The sequence below is a fragment of the Choloepus didactylus genome, chromosome 19 (genome assembly GCF_015220235.1).
Source record: "Choloepus didactylus isolate mChoDid1 chromosome 19, mChoDid1.pri, whole genome shotgun sequence".
In the NCBI taxonomy this organism is placed as follows: Eukaryota; Metazoa; Chordata; class Mammalia; order Pilosa; family Megalonychidae; genus Choloepus; species Choloepus didactylus.
The window spans coordinates 54,586,869-54,608,976 of NC_051325.1; the positions used below are offsets into that span (position 1 = coordinate 54,586,869).

Consider the following 22,108-nt stretch of genomic DNA (forward strand, 5'->3'; position numbering starts at 1 on the left):
CCAGAGAGCCTTCCCTTAAAACTAAATTGTTTTCAAAGCCCAGCTCACCTGCAGATGGGAATGGCAGGCACCAGCTGCTTGGGCCAAGCAGGTGGCACTAGCAAGATGGACTCGGGGGCCGAGTTTCTCCTCTCCTCCTGTTCGCAGGGCCCCAGGAACTCCACAGCTGGGTAAAGGTGGCGGGGCAGGCCGGACTTGGATGGGGCAGCGGACACAGGTGATGGGTCCGGGCTGGTCTTCCACATCTTGGGGGGGACCCCGCAAGGTGAGTCCGGGGCGAGGCTGTTGAGGGCATCCATGAGGATGGCAGAGCCCGCCGTGGGTGGGTACCCGGCCAAGGCACCGTCGTCCCGGGGGACCACGAGAGGCGAGGGCTGGGGCGAGGGGCTCCGGGAGCGCTGGGGTGAGGCTCCGGGCAGTGGGGTAACCAAGGCCTCGGCGGCGCACGAATGCCTCCGCTTGGCACCAGGCGACGAGGAGCGGGACGCTGGACGGGGCACGGGCGAGTGGCGGCCCAGACGGGTGTCCTCGGCGAGGCTGCTTCGAGGTGACATTATTGGCGAGGTTCTGGGGGAATAATGAGCAGGGATGTTTTGAAACTGGGGACACAGGTCGTCGGGCCCGCCGTCATTGGGCGAGACGCAGGGCGAGGTGTAGGGGGAGAAGGTGTCGGAAATGAAGCTGGCAGAGGAGCCGCTGCTAGCGGGGCTCAAGCAAAGCGGCTCGCGGTAGCCCTCGAAGCCAGGCACGGGCAGGGTGAACCTCGGGCCAGCAGCCACCCCCGACGCGGGCAGCTGCTCTACCAGAAGGCCAGTGTCTCTCATGCGGAGGGGGCCCCCTGCCTGTATCAGTTCGTGGGATGGAGTGATCTCGATCCGAGGGCTCAGGCCCGAGGCCCCCATTGGCTTGGCCGGACTCAGAAAGTTCTGGGGCCCTACCCGATCCGGCTCTCCGAATCGGCCCGGGGGCTCGCCAGAGAGACTGGGGAGGGGGCTGTATGGCTTGAGGCCATAGTCCGGGACATCATCGGGGTACGGAAGTCCAGAGGGTGGGCTGACGACCTTATGTGCATTCGGCTCTTCTGGAAAGAGAAGGGGGGAAGGAGGGGTCTTTTAAGCCTCTGAAACAGAACTTCCGATGCAGAGCAATCAAGTGTTGGTTTTGTTTAGCGTCTTTGATTTTTGTTTTTTATAATCCCCACCACACCAAACCCCAAGCTAGCACCTAGAAGGAAAGTGAGGCCTTTCCACCCCCAATACCTTAAAGAGAGAAGCGGAAGTAGAGGGATTTAGTATAGGCGTATGCACCCAGAGAGCCAGCCGCCTGGGAGATGCGCTGGGCTAATGACTTCTAAAGTTTTTGTTTTTTTTTTTTTTTAAAACACAACTCTTAGATGAAACATTTTATTTCACAAGCCAGTTCACACCATCACATACATTCACAACTGAAACAAAACCTTCACAAAACAATACTCACCCTCCTACGCAGGATACACTCACCCTCCCTTCTGTTCTGGGCCATATTGCTTACGTGCTGGCCACAGCCCATTAAACTGATTTCCTATCCCACCAGTGGGTCCTGACCCAGAGTTTGGAAAACACCAATCCAGGCCAATCTAGTCAGTCTACAGATAAAATGATTTGGCAGCAGGATGCAGAGGGTGAGTGCATGGGCTCTGGGTTTGAATCCCAAATATTCACACCCAAGGATAAGAAGTGGCTTCCTTTAGAACCAAGTCTCCAGGCTCCTCTTGAGTCATTTTACAAATGAGAAACTGAGGCCCAGGGAGGCGAAGAGATTCCCCCCAAGATACAGTATTAGCACGAATAGAAATCTCAGTTAGAAATCATGCAGACCAACCTTTGTCCCCCAAAAGGCAGGGCTGTGGCTATAGAGTTCCCCAAATTATAAAAAACCAATGGATGCAAAAGCATCTGATTTTTTTTTTTTTTTTAATAGTGGGTGTCTACCTCAGGCTTCCAACCCCACCTCGAAAGGACCCACCCCCTGGAGAATGTTGAGAATGTGCTTCAACTAAATTGTTTTACATCAAACCCCTAAGGGCGTTTCAAACCTCAAGCCTGTGTCTTCCTTCTATTCTCGAGTGGATGAGGCCGCCTGCTTGGCAGACCCCTCCCCCATCTCAGTACTCTTTTTCCCTCACTGCATCTTGCACAGGTCCAGACACACACGGCTGCCTGGGAGATTCCGGTGGAATTCGTGAGGGAACTGACAATTCGTCCCCACCATCTTCGAGGTTTCCCACCGGGACTCAGCGCCCCTCCACCCTCTTTCTCAGCTATTTCGGTCAGTCTGACTCCTCTGTGTCAACCATGCCTCACATCCAATCCATCAGCAAGTCTCGACTGCTCAACGGTCAAAACATAAACCAAATCCTTCACTTCTCCTCCCGTCCCTCCACCCCCCACATCCACTACAACCACCCTGGCCCAGCCCCCATCCTCTCCTCCCTGGTCACCCCGTTTCTACCCTCACCCCACACCACATCCTTTTGAAATGTCCATTTGCAAGACCCAGTTTAAAGGCTTCCCGGGATGCTTCGAACCGGAAGCCAGGTCTTGAACACGACTTGCCCTGGGTCTCTACACTCCCTCCCCGCCCCCAGGCAGCCCCGCCCCAACTGACGTCAGTGGGCTGGTCCCTCCGCCCGGGAGTGCCACCCCTGCCCCTGCCCCTGCCCCTGCTCCAGGGTCTTCCCACAGCAGGTCCTCTTAGCTCCTTCATGCCTCGGCTCAGCCTGGGGAGACTGGCCCATCAAAAAGCATCTCCACCCTACAGCGGGTCACTCTCCCCCCCTTTTCCAGGCCATCTTTTTCTCCGTGCACAGGAGACCAGCTGACATTACATCAGCTATTTATCAGTTTAGGGCATCTCACCCCAGTAAACCAGAGGTCAGCAGACTACGGCCCATGGACCAAATCTGGCCCACCGCTTGTTTCTGTAAATAAAGTTTTATTGGCACAGGGCCACATCCATGTGTTTTCATATGGTCTGCGGCTGCTTTTGTGCTCCAGCAGCAGAGCTGAGTCGTTGCAACAGGGACAGGGTGGCCCACAAAGCCTCAAATATTTACTGTCTGGCCCTTTATAGAAAACGTCTGTGATGCCTGCACTAGCCACGAAGCCCAGCAGGGCTGGAACCACACCTCCTGTTGCTCAGTGTCCTTTGCTGATCACCTGGCACTTGGAGGGCCCCCCACACACGTGTGTTGAGTGGCTGAATGAATGAATAAGCAAATGAAAGAACCCTGTTTCAAGGGCCTGACAGCCAGAAACAGGGCCTCTTCTTGCAGCAGTGTGATTAGCTCCTGCCTTGAGGCGCTTAAGTGGCCGAGCCAGCAGCCCTCTCTGTCCCGGGAGCCCATTTGGGGCCCTCCTGGAGAAAGGGATGTCCAATTTAGCTGAGCTGAGCTCACAGGCCCCAGATGGTGCCCCCCACCCCCATCCCACCCAGGCCAAGAGCCCAAAGATGGCCTCCCACGGCCCTGAGAATGAAGACAAATGGCCTCACCAGGCCTGCCCACAATTCCAGCCTCACCTCTCTCCACTCTCGCCTCCCTCTCTGGACTCCAGTCAAACTGGCCTTCTTTCTGTCCTTAGAAAGCGCTCAGCTCCTTCCTGCCTCAACAGCTCCCCCTGCCACAACAGCTCCTCCCGCACCCCCACACCTCTCCTTGCGACTGGAGTCAGCTCTTCCCCACAGGCTCGGCCAAAATGCCACGTGTTCCCAGAAGGTTTCCTCGACCTCCCTGGCTAGGGTTTCTGGTTCCGCTCCCTGCACTTCTCACAGTTCCAATGCAATAATTGGGAAGTTACTTGTTTATCGACTATCTCTCCCCCAACCTCCAGCCTGAACCCCAACCAATTGGTAAATTCCAGGATGACCCTCGAGCTCCCCACTGTATTTCCAGCACCTGGAACAGGGCTTGCCACAAAGCAGGCTCCAAAAAGCGTTTCCTGATGGGTTGAATGAATGAATCAACTGAATGCAAAAAAAAAAAGTCTGTGAAACACTGGATATGCCAACAGCCAAACCAAAAGTTACAAAGATACAGCGTCTATTACTACTGCACTTTGCACAGGGCAGACTCAAAAGTATTTGTTGACTTGGAATGAAAAAGGGTGATAATCCCACCCTAGGCCTGCTTTGCCAGATGCAGCTGGATTCCCCAGATGACTCTGTATCTTAACACTACTTATTTAATAGAAACACAAATGTGGAAATTGTTCCACTGGCCCAGCTAGAGCACTGTTAGGTGAATATGCCCACACCTCATTTCAGAGGGGTAGAGGCTAGATATACTTTGCCTTAAGCAAAGGAAATATTTAGATTTACAAAAGTGGAAGTGGTTATTCACAAAAGAATTTGCCACAGAATTCCTTCAGATACCAAGCTGTCCTAGTGTTTGCAATTATTTCATTTACACATAACTTTTCAGGAACTTCTGTGTTGTTTAAAGCAAGATATATCCATACTGATGTCTCAGGCAATCGGTCTGTTTAAGCACTTCTCAGGGCTTCCACACAGTTATTTATTTTGCCCTACTTGATGTTGTTTGTGGCCATTGGCATGAAACAGCCAACTGTGGCTGTTACTTTGAGTCAGTTGTTCTATTGTTTGACTATAACTTGTAAACCAATGATTCCCAATCTTTTTCAAGTTAAGACACTTTACTATTGCTTATTTGGTTTTATTAAACATGTTCCTTTTCTTCTCCCTGAGGGGAAAAAAAAAAGTCTTACAACTTTTTTTTTTAATAAAAGTAAGCAAAAACAAAAGTGCTGGTAATTCTTTTAAAAAAATAAAGATACAACCTCTAGAGTAGGGCATTTGGTGAGTAGCTATAGAAATTCCAGCTGCAAATATCCTTGGAACTAAACAATGCCACTTTTAGGAATTTATCCCACAGGTGTACCCTCCTACATGCAAAATGAGGTGTGCACAAGACTAGCCACTGCAGCTCTCTGTAATCCAAAAAAAACTGGAAACAACTGTACATTCATCAATGGAAGATGGGCTAAATTCTGATTGGTTCATACAATGGAATACTATACAGCTATAAAAAGGAATAAAGACGTTCTTTCTGCACTGATATGGAATGACCACCAAGATATAGTGTTCAAGAAAGCAAGCAAGATAAATAAAAATGTGTGTAGTGTAAAAAGGAGGGGGAGAATGCACACTCACATGTATGTGTGCACACACACAGACATACTTCCTGATAGATACACAGGCTTCTTCTGGAGTTATAGGTATCAATGATTTCCTCCAGGAAGGGGAACTAAGTCATTGGGAAACAGTGGTATGGCAGAAAGGACTTTTTCATTTCTATATCATTTGCAATATTACCTATTTCCAAAAGAAGCCTTTAAAAATTTTTTAAAGTTGGAGATGGGGTGTGACATAACGATATATAGCAATGAAACCCTGGTTTAGAAAACAGGAAGTCAAGAATCGAGAACTGCTCTGCCACTAACTAGCTGTGTGACCTTGGAAAAGTCCCTACCCACTCTAGGCTTCAACCTTCTCATCTATAACAGATTGTGTTCAACTGGGTGATCTCCTTGGTTACTTTGACTCTGAAATCCTTTCCATTTTCCAGCTGGAGTCTGTAGGGTCTGGTGTTTTGGTGAAGCCACAGTTCAACATAAAATTGTATTTGAACACACATATACACACACATGCACACGCCTGTCTTCCTAGCAGTTCAGGAAGCAAACATTTTTAATCTAGGAAAAGATCACCATCATATCCATGTCCAAGAACATTCTGAGAGTCCACTGCCCTGTGCACCAGCAAAACAAAACACAAACGTCTCTTAGCAAAAATTCCGGTCTTATCAAAAAAGTGGCGTTACATCTTATCAAAAACACCCTCCGCACTGCTGTGAACAGTCTCAAGAAAAGGGCCAAGGAAGCAGGAGCATTTCAAAACACAAAGTCCCGGTTTCCCTGAGCAAAAGTATTTAAAACATTTGCATTTGCTTTAATTAATCCAAGCAGCAGAATTTTCCTTTTTTTTTTTTTCTTCCTCTCCAAGACTGTGAAAGTTTACAAGTAGGAAATATGAAGGCAATATATAATCATTTAATTTTCAGTCCTCTGGGTATTTGGCAGCAAATTTCCCAGGCACATCATCAAAACATTTCTTCAAGTAGCTGGGATTCCTCAGTATTTTTCTTTAAACAACTGCCACTCTCACAGAAGTGAGTTTCATCTCAAAACTGCCAAATTTTCTCAGGAGGGTTTCTAAACATCTTGCTTTTCTTACCATTTGCATGATCTTTGCTATATCCCACGTACCACCAGTAAATATCATTGACTTACTATTTCTATTTAAATTGACTCTCATGTTACTTTAGAAATTGTTTTCTTATTTCAAAGGGAAACTTTACACCACTACTGTAAATGGAAAATCTGTGTCATCTCCATAAATAGAAGGGAGGGATAGAAATACAATGAAAATAAAATTACTAAATTCATGCAAGACATTGTAGCTGGCCAAAGGCTCTGAGCTTGAGGGCTACTTTTTTCCCCCTCAACGCTCTTTATATATTGAGGTTTAATTTACATCTACAGATTGTAAGTGTAGAGTTCAGTGAGTTTTGTCAAATGTCATACACCCTTGTATCCACCACCACAATCAAGATATGGAACATTTCCATGACTCGAGAAAGTCTACTTTTTTGAATGCTGGGGGAGGGGGGAGATGGCAAGTTTAAGAAAGATGTTAAAGACATAAGGGTACCTAATTGACACTCTCCCACCTTTTAATTAGCTCAAAGAGAAAGGGCACTGAAAAGGAGAGGGCTCTCATTATATGCAGTGTACTAATCACGGACCATGTAGTATCATCTTACCTGCCATGGGAGATACCCGCCTACATACATTCACGGCATCAGAACCCAAAGGGAGTAAGAAGGGGGAATCACTGATGGGGGATTCAGAGGTTGCTGCCTTAGATCCTCTGGGCCTTCAGGCCTTTGCCATGCTATGCCTCTTGCCCAGAATTCCCTTCCATACCCCCACTCCTAGCAAACTCCTATTTGTCTGTTGAGACTTTACTTGGGCCACCTCCTCCTACAGGCCCTCCATGATCTCCCAAGATAGACTAATCAACCCTTCTTCTGTGCTAACAGAACCTACAGAGTTCTGTACTGAAGTCTCCCCACTGAACTATAAACTTTTTGCAGGGAGAGAAGCAGTCATAAGTCAATAATAGCAGCATCAAAAGCAGCTAATATTTATTGAGAACTTACATGCCAGGCACCGTTGTTAGCACATTACATGTTGTAAATTAATTAATATTCACAACCTATGGGGTGGGCCCTGTTTAGTCTGCTTTTACAGATGAGGTAACTGAAGCACAGAGAGTCTAATTAACTCACCACGGCCCCTCAGCTTGAACCCAGGTAGACCAGAGGGCACCATCAACCACCAGGCCAGGGGTTCTCAGCCTCGGCACTGCTGTCACTTGGGGCCAGATACTCTTAAGTTGTTGAGGGTTGCCCTGTGCACTGTAGGATGTTTAGCAGCATCCCCGGCCTCTACCCACTAGATGCCAGCAGCAACCCTGCCCCGGTTGTGACACCCCAAAATGTCTCCAGACATTGCCCAATGTCCCTGGGGGGTAGAGTCCAGCTCCACAGGGCTACTCACAGTAGAGGCCAATAAAAGACGACTGGAAGCATCAATCCGTGAGTCATGCCCGTGAACCCGAAATGATTCAGAGATGAGACATCAGCTCACCATCGGCCCTAGCAGGCACCTGGCTTCTGTAGCAGACGTCTGAAAGTTCTAATTATCATCACCCTTCCTTCATCAAGTTCCCGGGTGTCCACCCCAACATCTGGACCCTGTGAATATTTGAGGAGACTCTGTCTGGACAAGATTGCTAGGGAGGCCACTGCAGCCCCACATCAGCAAGGGGGCTCACACTGAAGTCGGGGGCTCAGTCAACAGGGCAGCACGTATTAGGGGATCCCCTGCTCACCAGTGCATGAACTTGGGAGCCTCAGCGTTCTCATGTATAACACAGGAAGTGATGACGGTGACGACACCAAGCTGAAAGGATCTTATAGGGATTAGTTTACCTGATCCACACAAAGCCCAAGACACATGGTTCAGCGCAGAGTGCCTGCTCAGAAACAGCTCTCGATGCTGTATTTTACAACAACTTGGAAGTGCAACACACTCTAACCCCCAACCCCTTCAAAAGCATTTTTTTTTAAAAAAGGGGAAGAAATGTTTATAAAAAGAAAATGGATTGGTCAGCACTTTGGAAATTCTCTTTTTCATCACGGATTCTGCCCTTCAGAAAATGTGCGAAGTAGGTAAAAAATGCCCCCAACTTTCCCTCAACTCCCGCGCTTTGTACTGGTCTACGTGGAAGTCAATGAACTAAACCTTACTAAGAGTTGGTGACTCAGTGATTTTCCTTGACATAACAAAAATGATAAAAGCTAACATGTCTATACCATTTGCTTTACACCAAGAACCACTGTGTGCATTTTACAGGTATTAGTACATATGTCTCATAAGAACCCTGTGAAGCAAGAAATATCGCCTTCCCATTTTGCAGATGGGCAGAACGAGGCTCCAAGATGCTGAGTAACTTGCCCAGGGTCACACAGCTTCTAAGGGGCAGAGCAGCCCAGCTTCTCCGCCCCCTAACCAGTGAGCTACCCTGTTTCTCAGGAAAGATGCTGTTTCCTGGATGGTGACACCTTAACAAGGAAATGAGGTCCCCCTGGAATAAGAACATTTCCAAGGGCCTCAGAGCCCCACCATTTCACCCAGGAGTCAGGCTGCCCCTGACAAGTGAAGGCACTGACTTCTATCTTCTGGAATGTTCACGTCCCCCAGTTTGCCCCAAGATTGAGTCAAAGTTTTTTTTAAAAAAAATCACATTCAGGCCACCCTGTGGTCTCCACCAGTGCCCCTTTCCCCCAGGCGCTTCTCACAGGCCTCCTGCCCACCCCCTTGGACACACAGCCAGCTTGGGGTGTCCACCCAGTGTCAACCCAGGAACCAACAGTTCTCTTTTGAAAAAAAAGGAACAGCAAGAAATCACCTTCTCAGTCTAAATCTACAGACGAGTAGGATTTTCAGGAAGCAGAACAGAGTTGCTGACATAGAAACCCAGCTACAGGACCACGTGAGGCGTCTGTCCTTTTGGGGAGGGGGCGGGGGTAAAGTTAAACGGTGCTAAGTGGCTTGAAGAGAGACCGGGCACACCTCAGACGGGCAGCACGGCCCAGAGGCATGGCCCACCCTCGTCTGGGACATCTGACCCACCATGCCACGCACTCACACCCCAAGGTGGTGTGCACTCCCAGGCCCTGGGTTTGAGACATCACAGTCTGTTGTCATGGCAACGCTTAGGATGCCACAACCTGCAGTGAAGGAAACGGGAGAAGAGGGAAGGAACAAACCCTGCCTCCTGCCACTTCGACTTCTCTCACAATTTCCTGCATATTGGGAGCTGCAAGGAATCAGAAAAAGCAGCAGGAAAGTGGGTGGATTTTTTATCCTGTTAGCTTGCACGACCTAGAGGAAGCACTCTCATTGAAAAGCTGCAGCTGCTTTCAAATAATAAATTCAACACTCAGCAACTTTCCAAAAAGTCCCCACCACCCCTACTGCACACCCGCCCCTGTGCACACACAACAGTCCTTGGATTCTCAATCAATGAATCGTGTGTCTTAGTAATGGTGAAGGATCAGACTTTCATACCCTTCATCCAGGTGACACATACAGATGTGGGGCATGAAAGCAAGAAATTCCACGCAGATAAAATCAGGTCCAGAAACGCCAGAGAGGGATGGAAGGCAGTTTACCCTTTTGTCTCATCCAAGTGGAACTGCTGGAAAAAAGCCACCTTGAATGCTAAAAACTCTTTGCTGACCTTGCCCCAGCTCATTCAGCTGTCTGCCTTCACCAGACAGGGCAGAAAGGAGGGCTTGGTACTGCTTCCCAGGCAGTGTGCCATGAGGCCAGGCTCCCGGGACACAGAACCAAGGACGATTTACAAGCAATGAGCCTTACAGACTGGCTGCTGGCATAGTCGTTTGCAAAAAAAAAAAAAAAAAAAGAAAGAAAGAAAAAAATGCACCCAAGCGCTGACACGCAAGACTGTTGGAGAGGGGTGGAGAAAGGCAAGGAATTTGCAAGCAATCCGCATGCTTCAAGGTCAGGTTTTGGATGGGGCTGGCAGGGTCCAGGCCTTTGGTATAGAGATGATGCCTTATCTCCATCCTCAGACAGAGAGAACCACTTTTTGCTGATTTAAAGCACTGCTTGGGGGCCTCCCACCTTCAGGAGGTTCACAGACTTTCACTTCTTTATTCATTCTAACAGCTGATGTTCACTGTGCTGTGAGCCTACCTCTCCCCGCAGCTTGCAACAAGCTGGGAGGCAGGTACCATCAACACCTCTGTGTTACAGGTGGGGAAACTGAGGCTCGGAGGTGAGACCACCAGAATTCACAAAAGCAGACAGCAGCAGTTGGACTTCAGATTGAGGCATGACATATTCAGCAAAATGTTCAAGTATTCGATGTACATTTTGTGTCTTTTTACATGTGCACATGCCCACGTATGCATCCATCACTCAGAACACTTCCAGCCCCCCAGAGGGCTCACCCTGGCCCTGCCCGGCCCTGAACCCTCACCTGGAGGGAACGACTAGCCTGACTTCCCACACCATAGACTGGTTTTGTCTGTTCTTGAACTTGACATAAATGAAATCATACAGGGTGTGTAACATGTCTTATTTCTTTTGCTCAACATTATGTCTGAGTACCATCCACGCTGTGTGGTAATTTGTTCTTTTTTGATGGCTGTGTAGTATTCCGCTGTAAGAATACGCCATGGTGTTTTTATTCAAATGCCCTCCTGTACTGCCTCTTTTTTAACCAAGCCAGTCATTTGAGATTAAACTTGTGATTTGAAGATGTCTGTTTATACCAGAAGAGAGTCCCCCAATTCTTCTCCAGTGCATGACAGAGAACAGGACTCAAAACAGCTTCCTCACCAAAAGGAGAAGGAAAAATCTGGCCAGAGAATTAACCAGAAATAGACTTCAGATAATCCTCCCTCAAAAACAGGGCTTGCCACGGCTAAACCCGCCTGCTCCATCAAAGAACCCTGGCCTGGGCAACGGGATCAGGGGTGGGGAAGGGAGGGGTACTTGGCTTTTCATCCTCTAACCAACTTAGCAAAGACCCCCCACTCTTATGGCAGCCACATCAGAGAGCTGTGCTCCTTATTGATTCTCACACACCCCCTGGCACAGCCTGAAAACCTGATTTCCATCTTTCTTTCAGCCAACTTAAAATCCAAATGGAAACTTTTCCTTGAAGACAGTGGGGCCTGTAGAACACTTGGCCAGGGTTAGAGATTTAAAATTAATACCTTATTGACTGACGGGTTCTTTATTTACATTTTCCCCCAGGAGCTTTCATTTCAGTGCCATGTTCCCAGTGGCGGGCACACTTAATCAGTGGCCCCTGCCAACCCCGGTCAATAATGGCATTCCTCCCTTCTCCATGGCAACAGAGGTGATGTCACCCTTTGCCGATTGCAGCCCCGCAGCCCACCTTCCTAGCATTACCCAGGTAAATGGACCCTTTCTCCTGTCTTTAAAACAACTTTTGTGGGCACTTTGGACTTAAATTTTCTCCCCCTCCTCTAACTTTCTCCCCTTTGGCAGGCATGCCCATGCAGGTCTGTTTTGATAAGGGCCTTTATAAATCCTGAGCTTGTGAGCCACGTTCTCTCCTTCAGAAAGCTCACCCAGGCACGGCTCTATTAAATTTCACAGGGGAAGGGCTGGCTCCACCAAATGCATTTTACTCACTAAAACAGGCCCAGCTGTGAGCATGCTCTTTCCCAACATTTCAAATCGGGGGCATGGAGGGTCCCAAACCCCAACTTGGGAAAGGTAATCTCCCTGCCCTGCTTTTGGCTTACATTCTGCCTTTGGTATATTTCTTTTGCAAAGGACTAAAAATAAATAAATAAATAAAAATTTAAAAAATTAAAAATTAAAATTAAAATTAAAAGTCCAAGGCAGAGGGCTTTAGATCTAAATTCCAGTTTACAGGAAATTCGGGGAAATACAGGAGACAGAGGAACATGTTAAAAGACATCTGTGACGCCACAGGCAACATCCGGAATGTGGGGACCCATACAGGGAAAATGGGCTGGCTTCTTCAACAAATAAATGGCAAGAAAAGCAAAGACTGATGGGGATTTTTATAGAATAAAAGATATGTAACAGCCATGTCAACCGAATTCAACGTAAGGATCTTATTTCTATCTCGATTCAAAGAAATGAACCTTAAAGAGGCATTTGTGAGACAAGCAGACAATTGGAACACTGGGTATTTGATATTAAATAATAATTGTCTTTTTTTTAGGTTTGATAATGGTATTGTGATTTTTTTTTTCAAAAACCCTTATCTTTTAGAGATACATACTAATCCATTTACTGATGAAATATTTTGAAATCTGGAATTTGCTTTAAAGTTGGGGGGTGGTAGAGATGAAATAAGATTGGCCCTGTGTTGGTAATTGTTGAAGGTGTATGATAGGTACGTGGGGAGTTAATTATTTTATCATTATCTCTACTTTTGTATATTTTGGGAAAAGTTCATCATAAAAGTTCAGGGAAAAAGTTCAGGGTTCCCAGGGAGGGAAACAGATAGCCCCTGGCCCATCCCAGGAGGAGCCCCAGCCTCAGGGTCTTGCTTTCCTCCTTGACTTCGGTTTGGGAACGATCAGCAGGAACACAACCTCGCGCCAGCCCAGGAAAAGTCAAGTTTCGCCTGAGCTCTGCGGAGCCCGTGGTTATTTCCTGTGCACGGAAGGGAGAAGGAGGAAGTTCCTTCTCAGGGTGTGGGGAAAGCCACAGGGTATCCATCCTGCCACACTTTCCAGGGCGGTTCCTTCCTGGCCCTGGCTCAGGGGACCCCTGGGGCCACGGCCAGAACCTGGGGAAACCCATCATTCCCCAGAGAGGCAGCCACAGGGCCTCTCCCAGCCATAGAGCCTGGAGAGTTGAGAAGGCCATCGCAGCCAGCCAAGTTCCAGGGCTGAGGCTGCAGACAGATGAGAGATTTTAAAGTCACAACTGGACACGCTCAAGGGTCAGAGAACTCGCTGTCGTGTTGGACTCCAGCCTGGCTGCCAGCCATTTCTCTCCAATTACCAGACTGCGTGCGTGCCCCTGCATTTCCTGGCCCATCTTCCGGATACAGTCATCAGGATTTATTCGAGTCCACGGCAAAGACTGACTCTCTCTTCCAAGGAGCCAATGGCCTCAAGAATTCAGGAGAATGAGGTGACTTCCTCAGAGCCCACCACCACCATGGAGCTGCCCTCACCCAGCACCCACAAAGCCCTGGCTGCTCCATGCTTTCATCACCCCACCCGATGGAACATCACACCAGCCCCAGAGGGTGGGTACAATCCAGCCCAGCACGGGGGAAGGTCATGACCAACCCCACCTTACAGATGAGAAAATGCAAGCCCAGAGAACCAAAATCACACGCCCTCCATCATACCACCAGTGAGGAATCACATAACTTTTCATCCATTTATTCCACAAATATTCATTGAGGGCTTGCTATATGCCAGGCACTTCTGCTTAGCTAAGGCCACCCAGGTAGGAAGCGGCTATGCCAGAGCTCCAAGCCAGGACATTCTGATTTCAGAACTGGTGCTCAGACTTGCCAAACCAGTAGTCTCCAGAACTGGGGGGCAGGGGCGGACATGCCCCAGGAGGCAACATGACAATCCACCAGGATGTAGAAAGAAATATAGCATAATTCCCATTTATATCTCACCCTTTTCCATTTCTTGTTTTTCTGTACGCTTGATAATGAATATAATCCCATTAGGACAGCAGTAAACATACAATTTATATAAAGACAAACAGTTTGGCAGTTCCTCAAAAGATTAAATGTAGAGTTGGCAAGTGATCCAGCAATTCCTCTCTTAGATATATACTCTAAAAGAACTGAAAACAGGGATAACTAAAGCAGGTACTTGTACACCGGCATCCAGAGCTGCATTATTCACAATAGCCAAAAGCTATAAACAACCCAAGTGTCCATCAGGTGGTGAATGGAAAATAAAAGGTGGTTTATACACACTGTGGAATATTATTCAGCAATAAAAAGGAATGAAGTCTGATCTGTGGGGCCACAGGGATGAACCTCCAAAACATGGTGTTACATGAAATAAGCCAGACGCAAAAGGCCTATTCTATGAGTCCACCTACATGACAAACTTAGAATAAGAAAGTAGACTAAAAGTTACCAGTAGCAGGGAGAGGGGATGGGGAGTTATCACTTAATAGGTACAGAATTTCTTTTTGGATTGATAAAAATGTTTTGGTAATGGGTGGTGGTGACCACAGCACAACATTGTGAATGTAATTAATGTCACCGAATTGTACACTTAAAAATGGTTAAAATGGCAATTTTTTGTTATATATACATGTTACCACAATTAAGTTTTAGAAAAAGATAATGAAGGACAAATGCACAGACGCCCTACTGGGCAGGAGCCCATCAGGCAAAGTTGGAGCCCACGACTGTTTGGGCTCTTGTTGCTCTCACTGGCTGCACCCTAAGGGCCCAGGCTCTGGACCTCGACTCCCCAAGTTCAAGTCCTGCCCTGCCATTAACCAGGGCAAAGCTAACCTAACCCAAAGAGTCTGAAAGACCAGTCTGGTTATGTTCCAGAAGATTCTCATATGTCGCCGTGGTTGAGAACCCCTGGCTGCCTCTGCTGCATTTTCCGAATGTTTTTCACCCCATCACCTTACAGCCCTAAAAAGCCTTGGGAAGCAATCTGAGGAACAGCGCATTAGACTTTGAAAGAGCCTCCACTTCCGATCAAAGCCTACGTTGGCTGAAAAAACAGAGGGCCTTTAATTTGGAAGCCGGGGTGACTGTGTTCCATAATGAAGAGTGACTGAGGCAACTTGATCCCCATTTCTTTTGTCTACCTGACAAAGCCACCACACAATTCCAGCCCTCATTTCCCCTTTCCAGCTGCACCTGGAGACGTTGTTTGTCCAAAGCAGGCTTATTATGGCCTGTCCTTAACTTGACATGGGCAGCAACATCTCTGGGTGTCACATGTGTTAAGTGAACCTGCTCACTTAGTGCAGGACTCTATTTTTAGAAAGTACCAAAAAAACACCATGGTACCTTATCATGCAGGCACTTCGTTTGTCCCTATTTGTTTACCAGGCATCTCCCACGTCGGCCTGTGGGGCCACGCAGGGCAGGAGCCACATCTAATTCCTCTCTACACCCCTACGGGGCCTGGTACAAAACCAGCATTCAGCAAGTGTTGGTCGAAAGAATGAGGTTTTAATTGTTCCCTGTGAATGGATTAAGAGCAGATATTACTAAGTTTAAGTGCAGGCAACATTAGAAAACGGGCCACAGAAGGGTCTGTGAAGCCTGAGAAATAGGGCATAAAAAGTATGTGTAAGTCAATTTGTTCAAACACCACAACTGCATGGAACTTTGAATAGGAAGTGAGATACGGTAGGTTAGTATAGGCTGGAATGAAATAGTGACACATCCCAGAGTAATTTGGGCAGATAATAAAAAATATATTTACAGCCTCCCCCTCCCCAGCCCCGAGGATCTGGGGGAAGGTGTGGATGTGTTGGACATCCTCACATGGACTGGTGTTGATGTTGTCACAAACATTGGGACTGGTGGTTTGATGTGCTGAGCCTTCGGAGCATGGGACTTGCCCTTAGAAAGCTCGTTACTGCAAAGGAGAGGCTAAACTTGCATATAACTGTGCCTAAGAGTCTCCCCCTGAGTACCTCTTTGTTGCTCAGATGTGGCCCTCTCTCTCTCTAACTGAGCCATCTCGACAGGTGAACTCGCTGCCCTCCCCCCTACGTGGGACCCGACTCCCAGGGTTACAAATCTCCCTGGCAATGCAGAATATGACTCCCAGGGATGAATGTGGACCCGGCATCGTGGGACTGAGAGTATCTTCTTGACCAAAAGGGGGATGCAAAATGAGACGAAATAGTTTCAGTGGCTGAGAGATTTCAAATGGAGTCGAGAGGTCACTCTGGTAGACATTCTTATGCACTATATAGATAACACCTCTTAGGTTTTAATGTATTGGAATAGCTAGAAGTAAATACCTGAAACTACCAAACTCCAACCCAGCAGTCTGGACTCCTGAAGACAATTATATAAAAATGTAGATTACAAGGGGTGACCGTGTGATTGTGAAGACCTTGTGGATCACACCCCCTTTATCTAGTGTATGGATGAGTAGAAAAATGGGAATAAAAACTAAAGGACAAATGGGGTGGGATGGGGGGATGATTTGGGTGTTCTTTTTTCACTTTTATTTTTTATTCTTGCTCTGGTTCTTTCTGATGTAAGGCAAGTGTTCAGAGATAGATTGTGGTGATGAACACATAACTATGTTATCATACTGTGGACAGTGGATTGTATACCATGGATGATTGTATGGTGTGTGAATGTATTTCAATAAAACTTAATTTAATAATAAAAAGAAAACTGTGTGTAAGAGTGTGTGTGTGATGTGTGTGTAAGTGTGTGTGAGAGATGTGTGAGGTTTGGTATATTGGGAGAGCGTGGTGGGGGGTATGTGCATATAGTGCATACGTGTATGGTGTGTATATATGTGGTATGGGAGAAGGTATGAGGGAGTATGTATTGCTATGGGTGGTGGATATGTGGGGGGGGCACGTGTGCACATGGTGCATATATGTATGGTGTGTTAGGGACAGGGATACGCAGGTGGGAGCATGCACAGTGCAGTGTGCACATGTGCAAGTATGCGTGCATGCAGTGTGTGCACATGTAGTATGTGTGTAGGGTCCATGGCTTTCATTAGCTCTTCAAAGGACTGTGACTCAGAACTTTAAGGATCACTGGACTAGACTCTCCAAAGCAAGGAGCAATGATCAGTGGAGTCTGATTTCCTTTCTGAAAGGTCAAAGTCGGTGCTATACTAAGCCAAGCATTTGCTTACCAGGAATCGAGGGAGAAGAATGCACCAGACCAATCATGGCAGAACGGAGGTGGGTGCTTTCAACAGGCCAGTCCCAGACACAGCACAGAGGAGATCTGGCACCTCTGGAATCGACCAAGGATTCCAGTACCCACTTGTCTCTCCCAGTGTATTACAAGTTAGGAGAATTAATACCTTATGGTTAAAGTCACAAGGATGCACAGGGAATTCCATTTCTGAAGGAAAGGAACTGCTGAAAACAGCATGTTTAAAAGGACGTGGCATGACCCCTGCCCCACAAGGCAAATTCAGTAGTCCTGATCTGACTCCCATACCTGTGCCCACCTACTCTTTCCATCAATATGTAATTAGCTGTCTCCCCCACTAGAAAAAATGAGTCTTATTTGAAATCCTCTAGGCAAATAACTGAAAACCTAGATAAATGAAATGAATATTTTCTTACATATAGTTTACCAGAATCAACCTCAGTAGAAGTAAAAAGCTTAGCAGACAGACCATTTCCATAGATACAATAGTGAAAGTTTTCAAGGAACAACTCTACAAAAAAGTGCCAGACCCAGATGACTTCCCAGAGGACTCTACCACACCTTGAGAAATCAGATAGTCCCAATGCTACATAAATTGTTCTCAAGCACAGAAAATGAAAGAAACCTAAACTTCACAGCACACGCATGCACGCACAAACACACACACACAATTACAGACAAATATCACTCATGAATATTGTTGAAAAATTCCTAAATAACATATTAACAGACACCAGCACCACATTAAGAAAACAATATACAGTGACCAAGTGGGGTTTACCAGGAATGTTTCAATATTAAGAAATATATTAATTGAAGCCAACACATTAAGAAACACAAATTCATATTTTCCATAGGCCTAAAAAGTCTTTGACATAATTCAACTCCCATTCCTAACAAAAACAATTGAGAAAATAGGAATGGATGGACACTTCCTTAACATAATAAAATGCATATACCTCAATCTTAAAGCCAAAACTAGAGGCATTCCTACTAGGATCAGGTATGCCCCCACCCCCATCTCCACTAGTATGTAACATTCTAGTGGAGGTAGTAGCCAATGCAATTAGACAAGAATAAACAATTAGAGACATAAACTCGGTAACGGTAGGAGCTGAATCTTATTCTCTATTGCATCCCCAGGATCTAACACAATAGGTCTCAGTAGTTAGTTGGATAAGTAAATGAGTAATGGCTCACATTAATTGAGCACCTCTATTAACAAAAGCAAGGAATTAATAAAATGCTAGTAACATATGCCACACCCTGTGCTAATTGCTTTATATGGGTAACCCATTCAAGGCAAACAACAACCTGATGAGCTAAGTACCATTACTTCAGCCATTTTAAAGATGAGCCAACAAAGGCCCAGAAGGGTTAAATGGCTTCCCCAAGATCACCCTTTTGGGAAATGTTTTCAATCTCAGCCTGCTGTGGTGCCAAGCACTGTGCTACCTGCTTCCCTTGTGTTTCCCATCAAATGAAGGGAGGAGGGACCCTCCCATAGCAGTTCAGAATGCAGGCTCTGGAGCAGGACTGCCTGGGTTCAAATTTAAGGTCTCTCATTTACCAGCTCTGTTTTCCTGGGAAAATAAGTTCACCTCTCTGTGCCTTAGCTCCCTCCTCTGGAGAAGGCATGATAATAATGCTTACTTCCTAGTTTTGCAAGAATATTGCATGAGTTAATAAATGTCTGCCACATGCTCACATTCCATAAAATGAGCATCTGACTTCCAAAAACCTCCGAGTACCAATTTCTAACTATGAAATCCATCCCGTTAGCAGTTATTGTCCTGCCTTGATCTCTGCCAAGCTCATGACCAGAATTAGGGGTAACTTCCCACATGTATCACCAATATACCATCCTCTGGGCCAAAGTCCCAGAGCAAAATTAGGGCTGGTCTGGGCCTTGAGGGAGCCCCACTGTATGGAAGCAGAGAGGGGTGCCTGCTGTGAGCATCTGGGCAGGCCAGGGCCAGAGCCACATCTGGAACATCTCGCTCCAGACTCTCAAGGCTCAGCTCATCCTCCCCAGCACAGAGTCAGTTGTTCTGTTACAGGCAGATTCTGGAGCAGAACTTCCCACTCCTTGAGTGTGGGCTGCACATGGTGACTTCCTTCCAAAGAGTACAGTATGCAAAGGAAGAGAAAGGAGCCCAGTGGAGACACCTGACAGCCACCCTCACCCGGGTGACGGTGGCTAGCATCAGCAGTGGTAAGACATGTCAAGAGTCTGTATTCTTGATAAGAAGTGATGAGAATGGTACTTTACCTCTGTGGTCTTCCTCCCCCAAAACCCATAACCCCAGTCTAATCATGAGACTAACACCCGACAAACCCTATTGAAGAGACATCCTATAATATACCTAGCCAGTCCTCCTTAGAACCGTCAAGGTCATCAAAACAAGGACAGTCTGAGAAACTGGCACATCAAGAGGAGGCGAAGGAGATACGACAAATAATATAATGTGGTGCCCTGGCTGGGAGAGAAAAAGAACAGTAGGCAACAACTAAGGAAATGTGAATAAAGTATGGACTTTAGTTAATAATCATGTAACAAAATTGGGTCATTAATTATAACAAATGTATCATACATTTAATGTAAGATGTTAACAATAGAGGAAATTTGATGGGGGGTATATGGGAACTCTCTGTACAATCTTGCAACTTCTCTGTAAATCTAAAACTATTCAAAAAAAATAAAGCTAATTAAAAAAAAAAAAAAGATTCCAGGACTTTCACTATGGTCATTTAGGCACCCATCTGGCCACTACCAAGCACCACTTGCCAAGAAAAACTATAAAGAGCACCTCCCATCAGATCTGGCTTGGAAACTATTTCCCTGGAAATCTCCCCCTGAAAAAAAAAACAACAAAAACATTAGCTGATTGCAAATCTGGGAGGGGTGTAAGTATTAGTTCCCTGCAAAACATGACTTTAATCTTAAGGAACAGAGAGACCACTGATGTGAGGGCGGATCGTTTGCAGATTCTTCATTGTATCTTTTCAAAGCAAAGCATGGCCTCCAGATTGCAACTCTAGAAGACTGGTCTGTTTTGTCAGCTAATTAATTCCATCTATAGTCAAAACTCAAAATTATTACTAATTACTGTTTCTGGCTATCCAGGCGAAGGCAATACCAAAGTCAAAGCAAGCCCTCACTTAAGGTGGCCAAGGAAAACTCTAATGGAAGGAAAGTTTAAAATGTCTCCATCACCCATCTAACACAGCATCCCACATAATACAGTACGCCACCAATTATCAGCGAAAGCCTTGCTACACAAACCAGTGAGCACAATTCCCTCCTCCTGGCTGGAAGCAGGCAAGCCCAGCGTGCATCTGGAAGTTACCAGGAGGCTGGCCCCTGAGGCCTCAGCAAGCATGGGCTGGGCTGGGTTGGGCTGGGCTGTCAAAATCAGAAAGCCCAGTTGGGTTTTTTGTTTTTTTCCCAAGACAACCTGCTAACCAGAAAAATACAGTGAGGTTGTATGTGCCACCTCCTCCTCCTCCTTCTGACCATGCTCCCCTTAAACATGCAGAGTGACAGATGAGCACTCAGCCCAGGCTGGGGAAGTCCCCAGCAATAGAGAGCAGTTGGAGGCCCAGACAGCCACCAACAGTTTCGGCAGAACCGCCTGTGTCTTCAGCAATCCCCACCTAAGCTCCCCGTTCCCCGCCCCCATCCCCACCCCCCTCCCATTATAACTCCGGGTGGGATAGAGGATGGCTTAATAATTTCTAAGAGCTCAGACTGAGCCACCTGGGGGTGATTTGCAAACACAGCAGCAGCAGAACCCAGGGAGGAAATGGGCCTCCTCATAACAGCAAAATCAAACCACTCTCCAGCATTAGACACAGACAGCCTCTTCCTTAGTTTCAACACAAAGTCGCCAACAAACAGGGCTCACATGAGAGGGTGCGGGCAGCCGCCTCTAAATGAAGAACCTGGAGGGAGGAGGATCGGCCTCCCGTGCCCTGATAATTAGGTTCAGTTGCAACCTCTCTGTGCACGGGCCCTCTGCCCATTAACTCCAACCCTCTGCTTCCTCCCCTCCTCCCTCCAAAGGGAAATAAGTCACTTCCACTGCCCTCTGACGACCCAGTCCCACGCCAAGAGGCCAGCTGAGCAGCACCAGCCTTGGGGCTTGCCACCTTTTGCTTTGCCAACAGTGACCCTCGGGCAGAAGTCACAAGTAACTTGAAACTGCCGCCCCCACGGGCAAGAGTGAGTCCACCGCCCCCTAAGGGTGGCAGCGGTCACTGACGCCTCATCCTCTCGCTCTCGCCTGCGGAGGAGACCCTTGCCCCCACCCGAGAGGCCCCCACGGAAGCGACATCTGGAGCAGAAGGGCCTGCGCCCACTCCCCACGCCCAAGCCCCTGTCCGGGCTCGGGGGCCGGGAGGCGCCTCCACCGACCTTCGCCAGGATTCATATAGTCATAGTCGAAAAGGATGGAGAAGTCGAACTCGTCTTGGGGGCTGCCCCCGGGCTCGTGGCCTGGGGCGTCCCCGCCGTCGGGGTCGGGCTGCTGCTCCAGGGCGTCCATGGCACGCAGCGCGGCGGGCGGGCGCAGCCTTGGCTTGCTCCCTGAGCCCGGGTCCCAGGCCCCCGCCGGGGTGGCGACGGCGGCAGGAAGCCGGCGGAGAGGCGGGTCGAGCGGCGGGGACACTTTCCTCGTGGGGGGCGCACGCGAGGTCCGGGGATGGCGCGCGGGGCGCAGCGGGTCCTGGACGCGCTTGGGGGAGCTGCGCGGCGGCGGCGGCGCGAGCTTCCTGCTCCGGGAGGCACCTGTTGCAGCCCCGGAGGGGCGGGGAGAGGCGGGGACAGGGCGGCCAGGCCGGCCAGGGGCGGGGCCGCCACCCGGGGACCGGGGGAGGAAGGGAGGGAGAGGCGGGCGGCTCGGGACTGCAGGCCCCGGCCGCACGGCCCCGGCCCCGCGCTTAGCAACCGGCGGGGGCCACCGCCAGGCGCCCGGGCGTCGCGGCGCACCGGAAGGGCCGCTACCTC

At 48.0% G+C, this 22,108-nt stretch overlaps 1 protein-coding gene across 3 annotated transcripts in view; it reads right to left on the reverse strand.

Annotated features, from left to right (window-relative positions):
- Positions 1–21,864, reverse strand: part of NFATC2 (nuclear factor of activated T cells 2) — a 150,553-nt gene extending 128,689 nt beyond the window's left edge. For 2 of the 3 annotated variants that reach the window (XM_037810989.1, XM_037810990.1), the window contains exons 1-2: positions 21,518–21,864; positions 49–1,081 (exon numbers count right to left, since the gene is read on the reverse strand). In XM_037810989.1, coding sequence (XP_037666917.1) covers positions 49–1,081; positions 21,518–21,647 — 1,163 coding nt within the window. In that variant the 5' untranslated portion in view covers positions 21,648–21,864. The remainder of the gene's footprint in view (positions 1–48; positions 1,082–21,517) is intronic. The other variant, XM_037810991.1, reaches the window with a different exon arrangement.
- Positions 21,865–22,108: the final 244 nt, after the last annotated feature.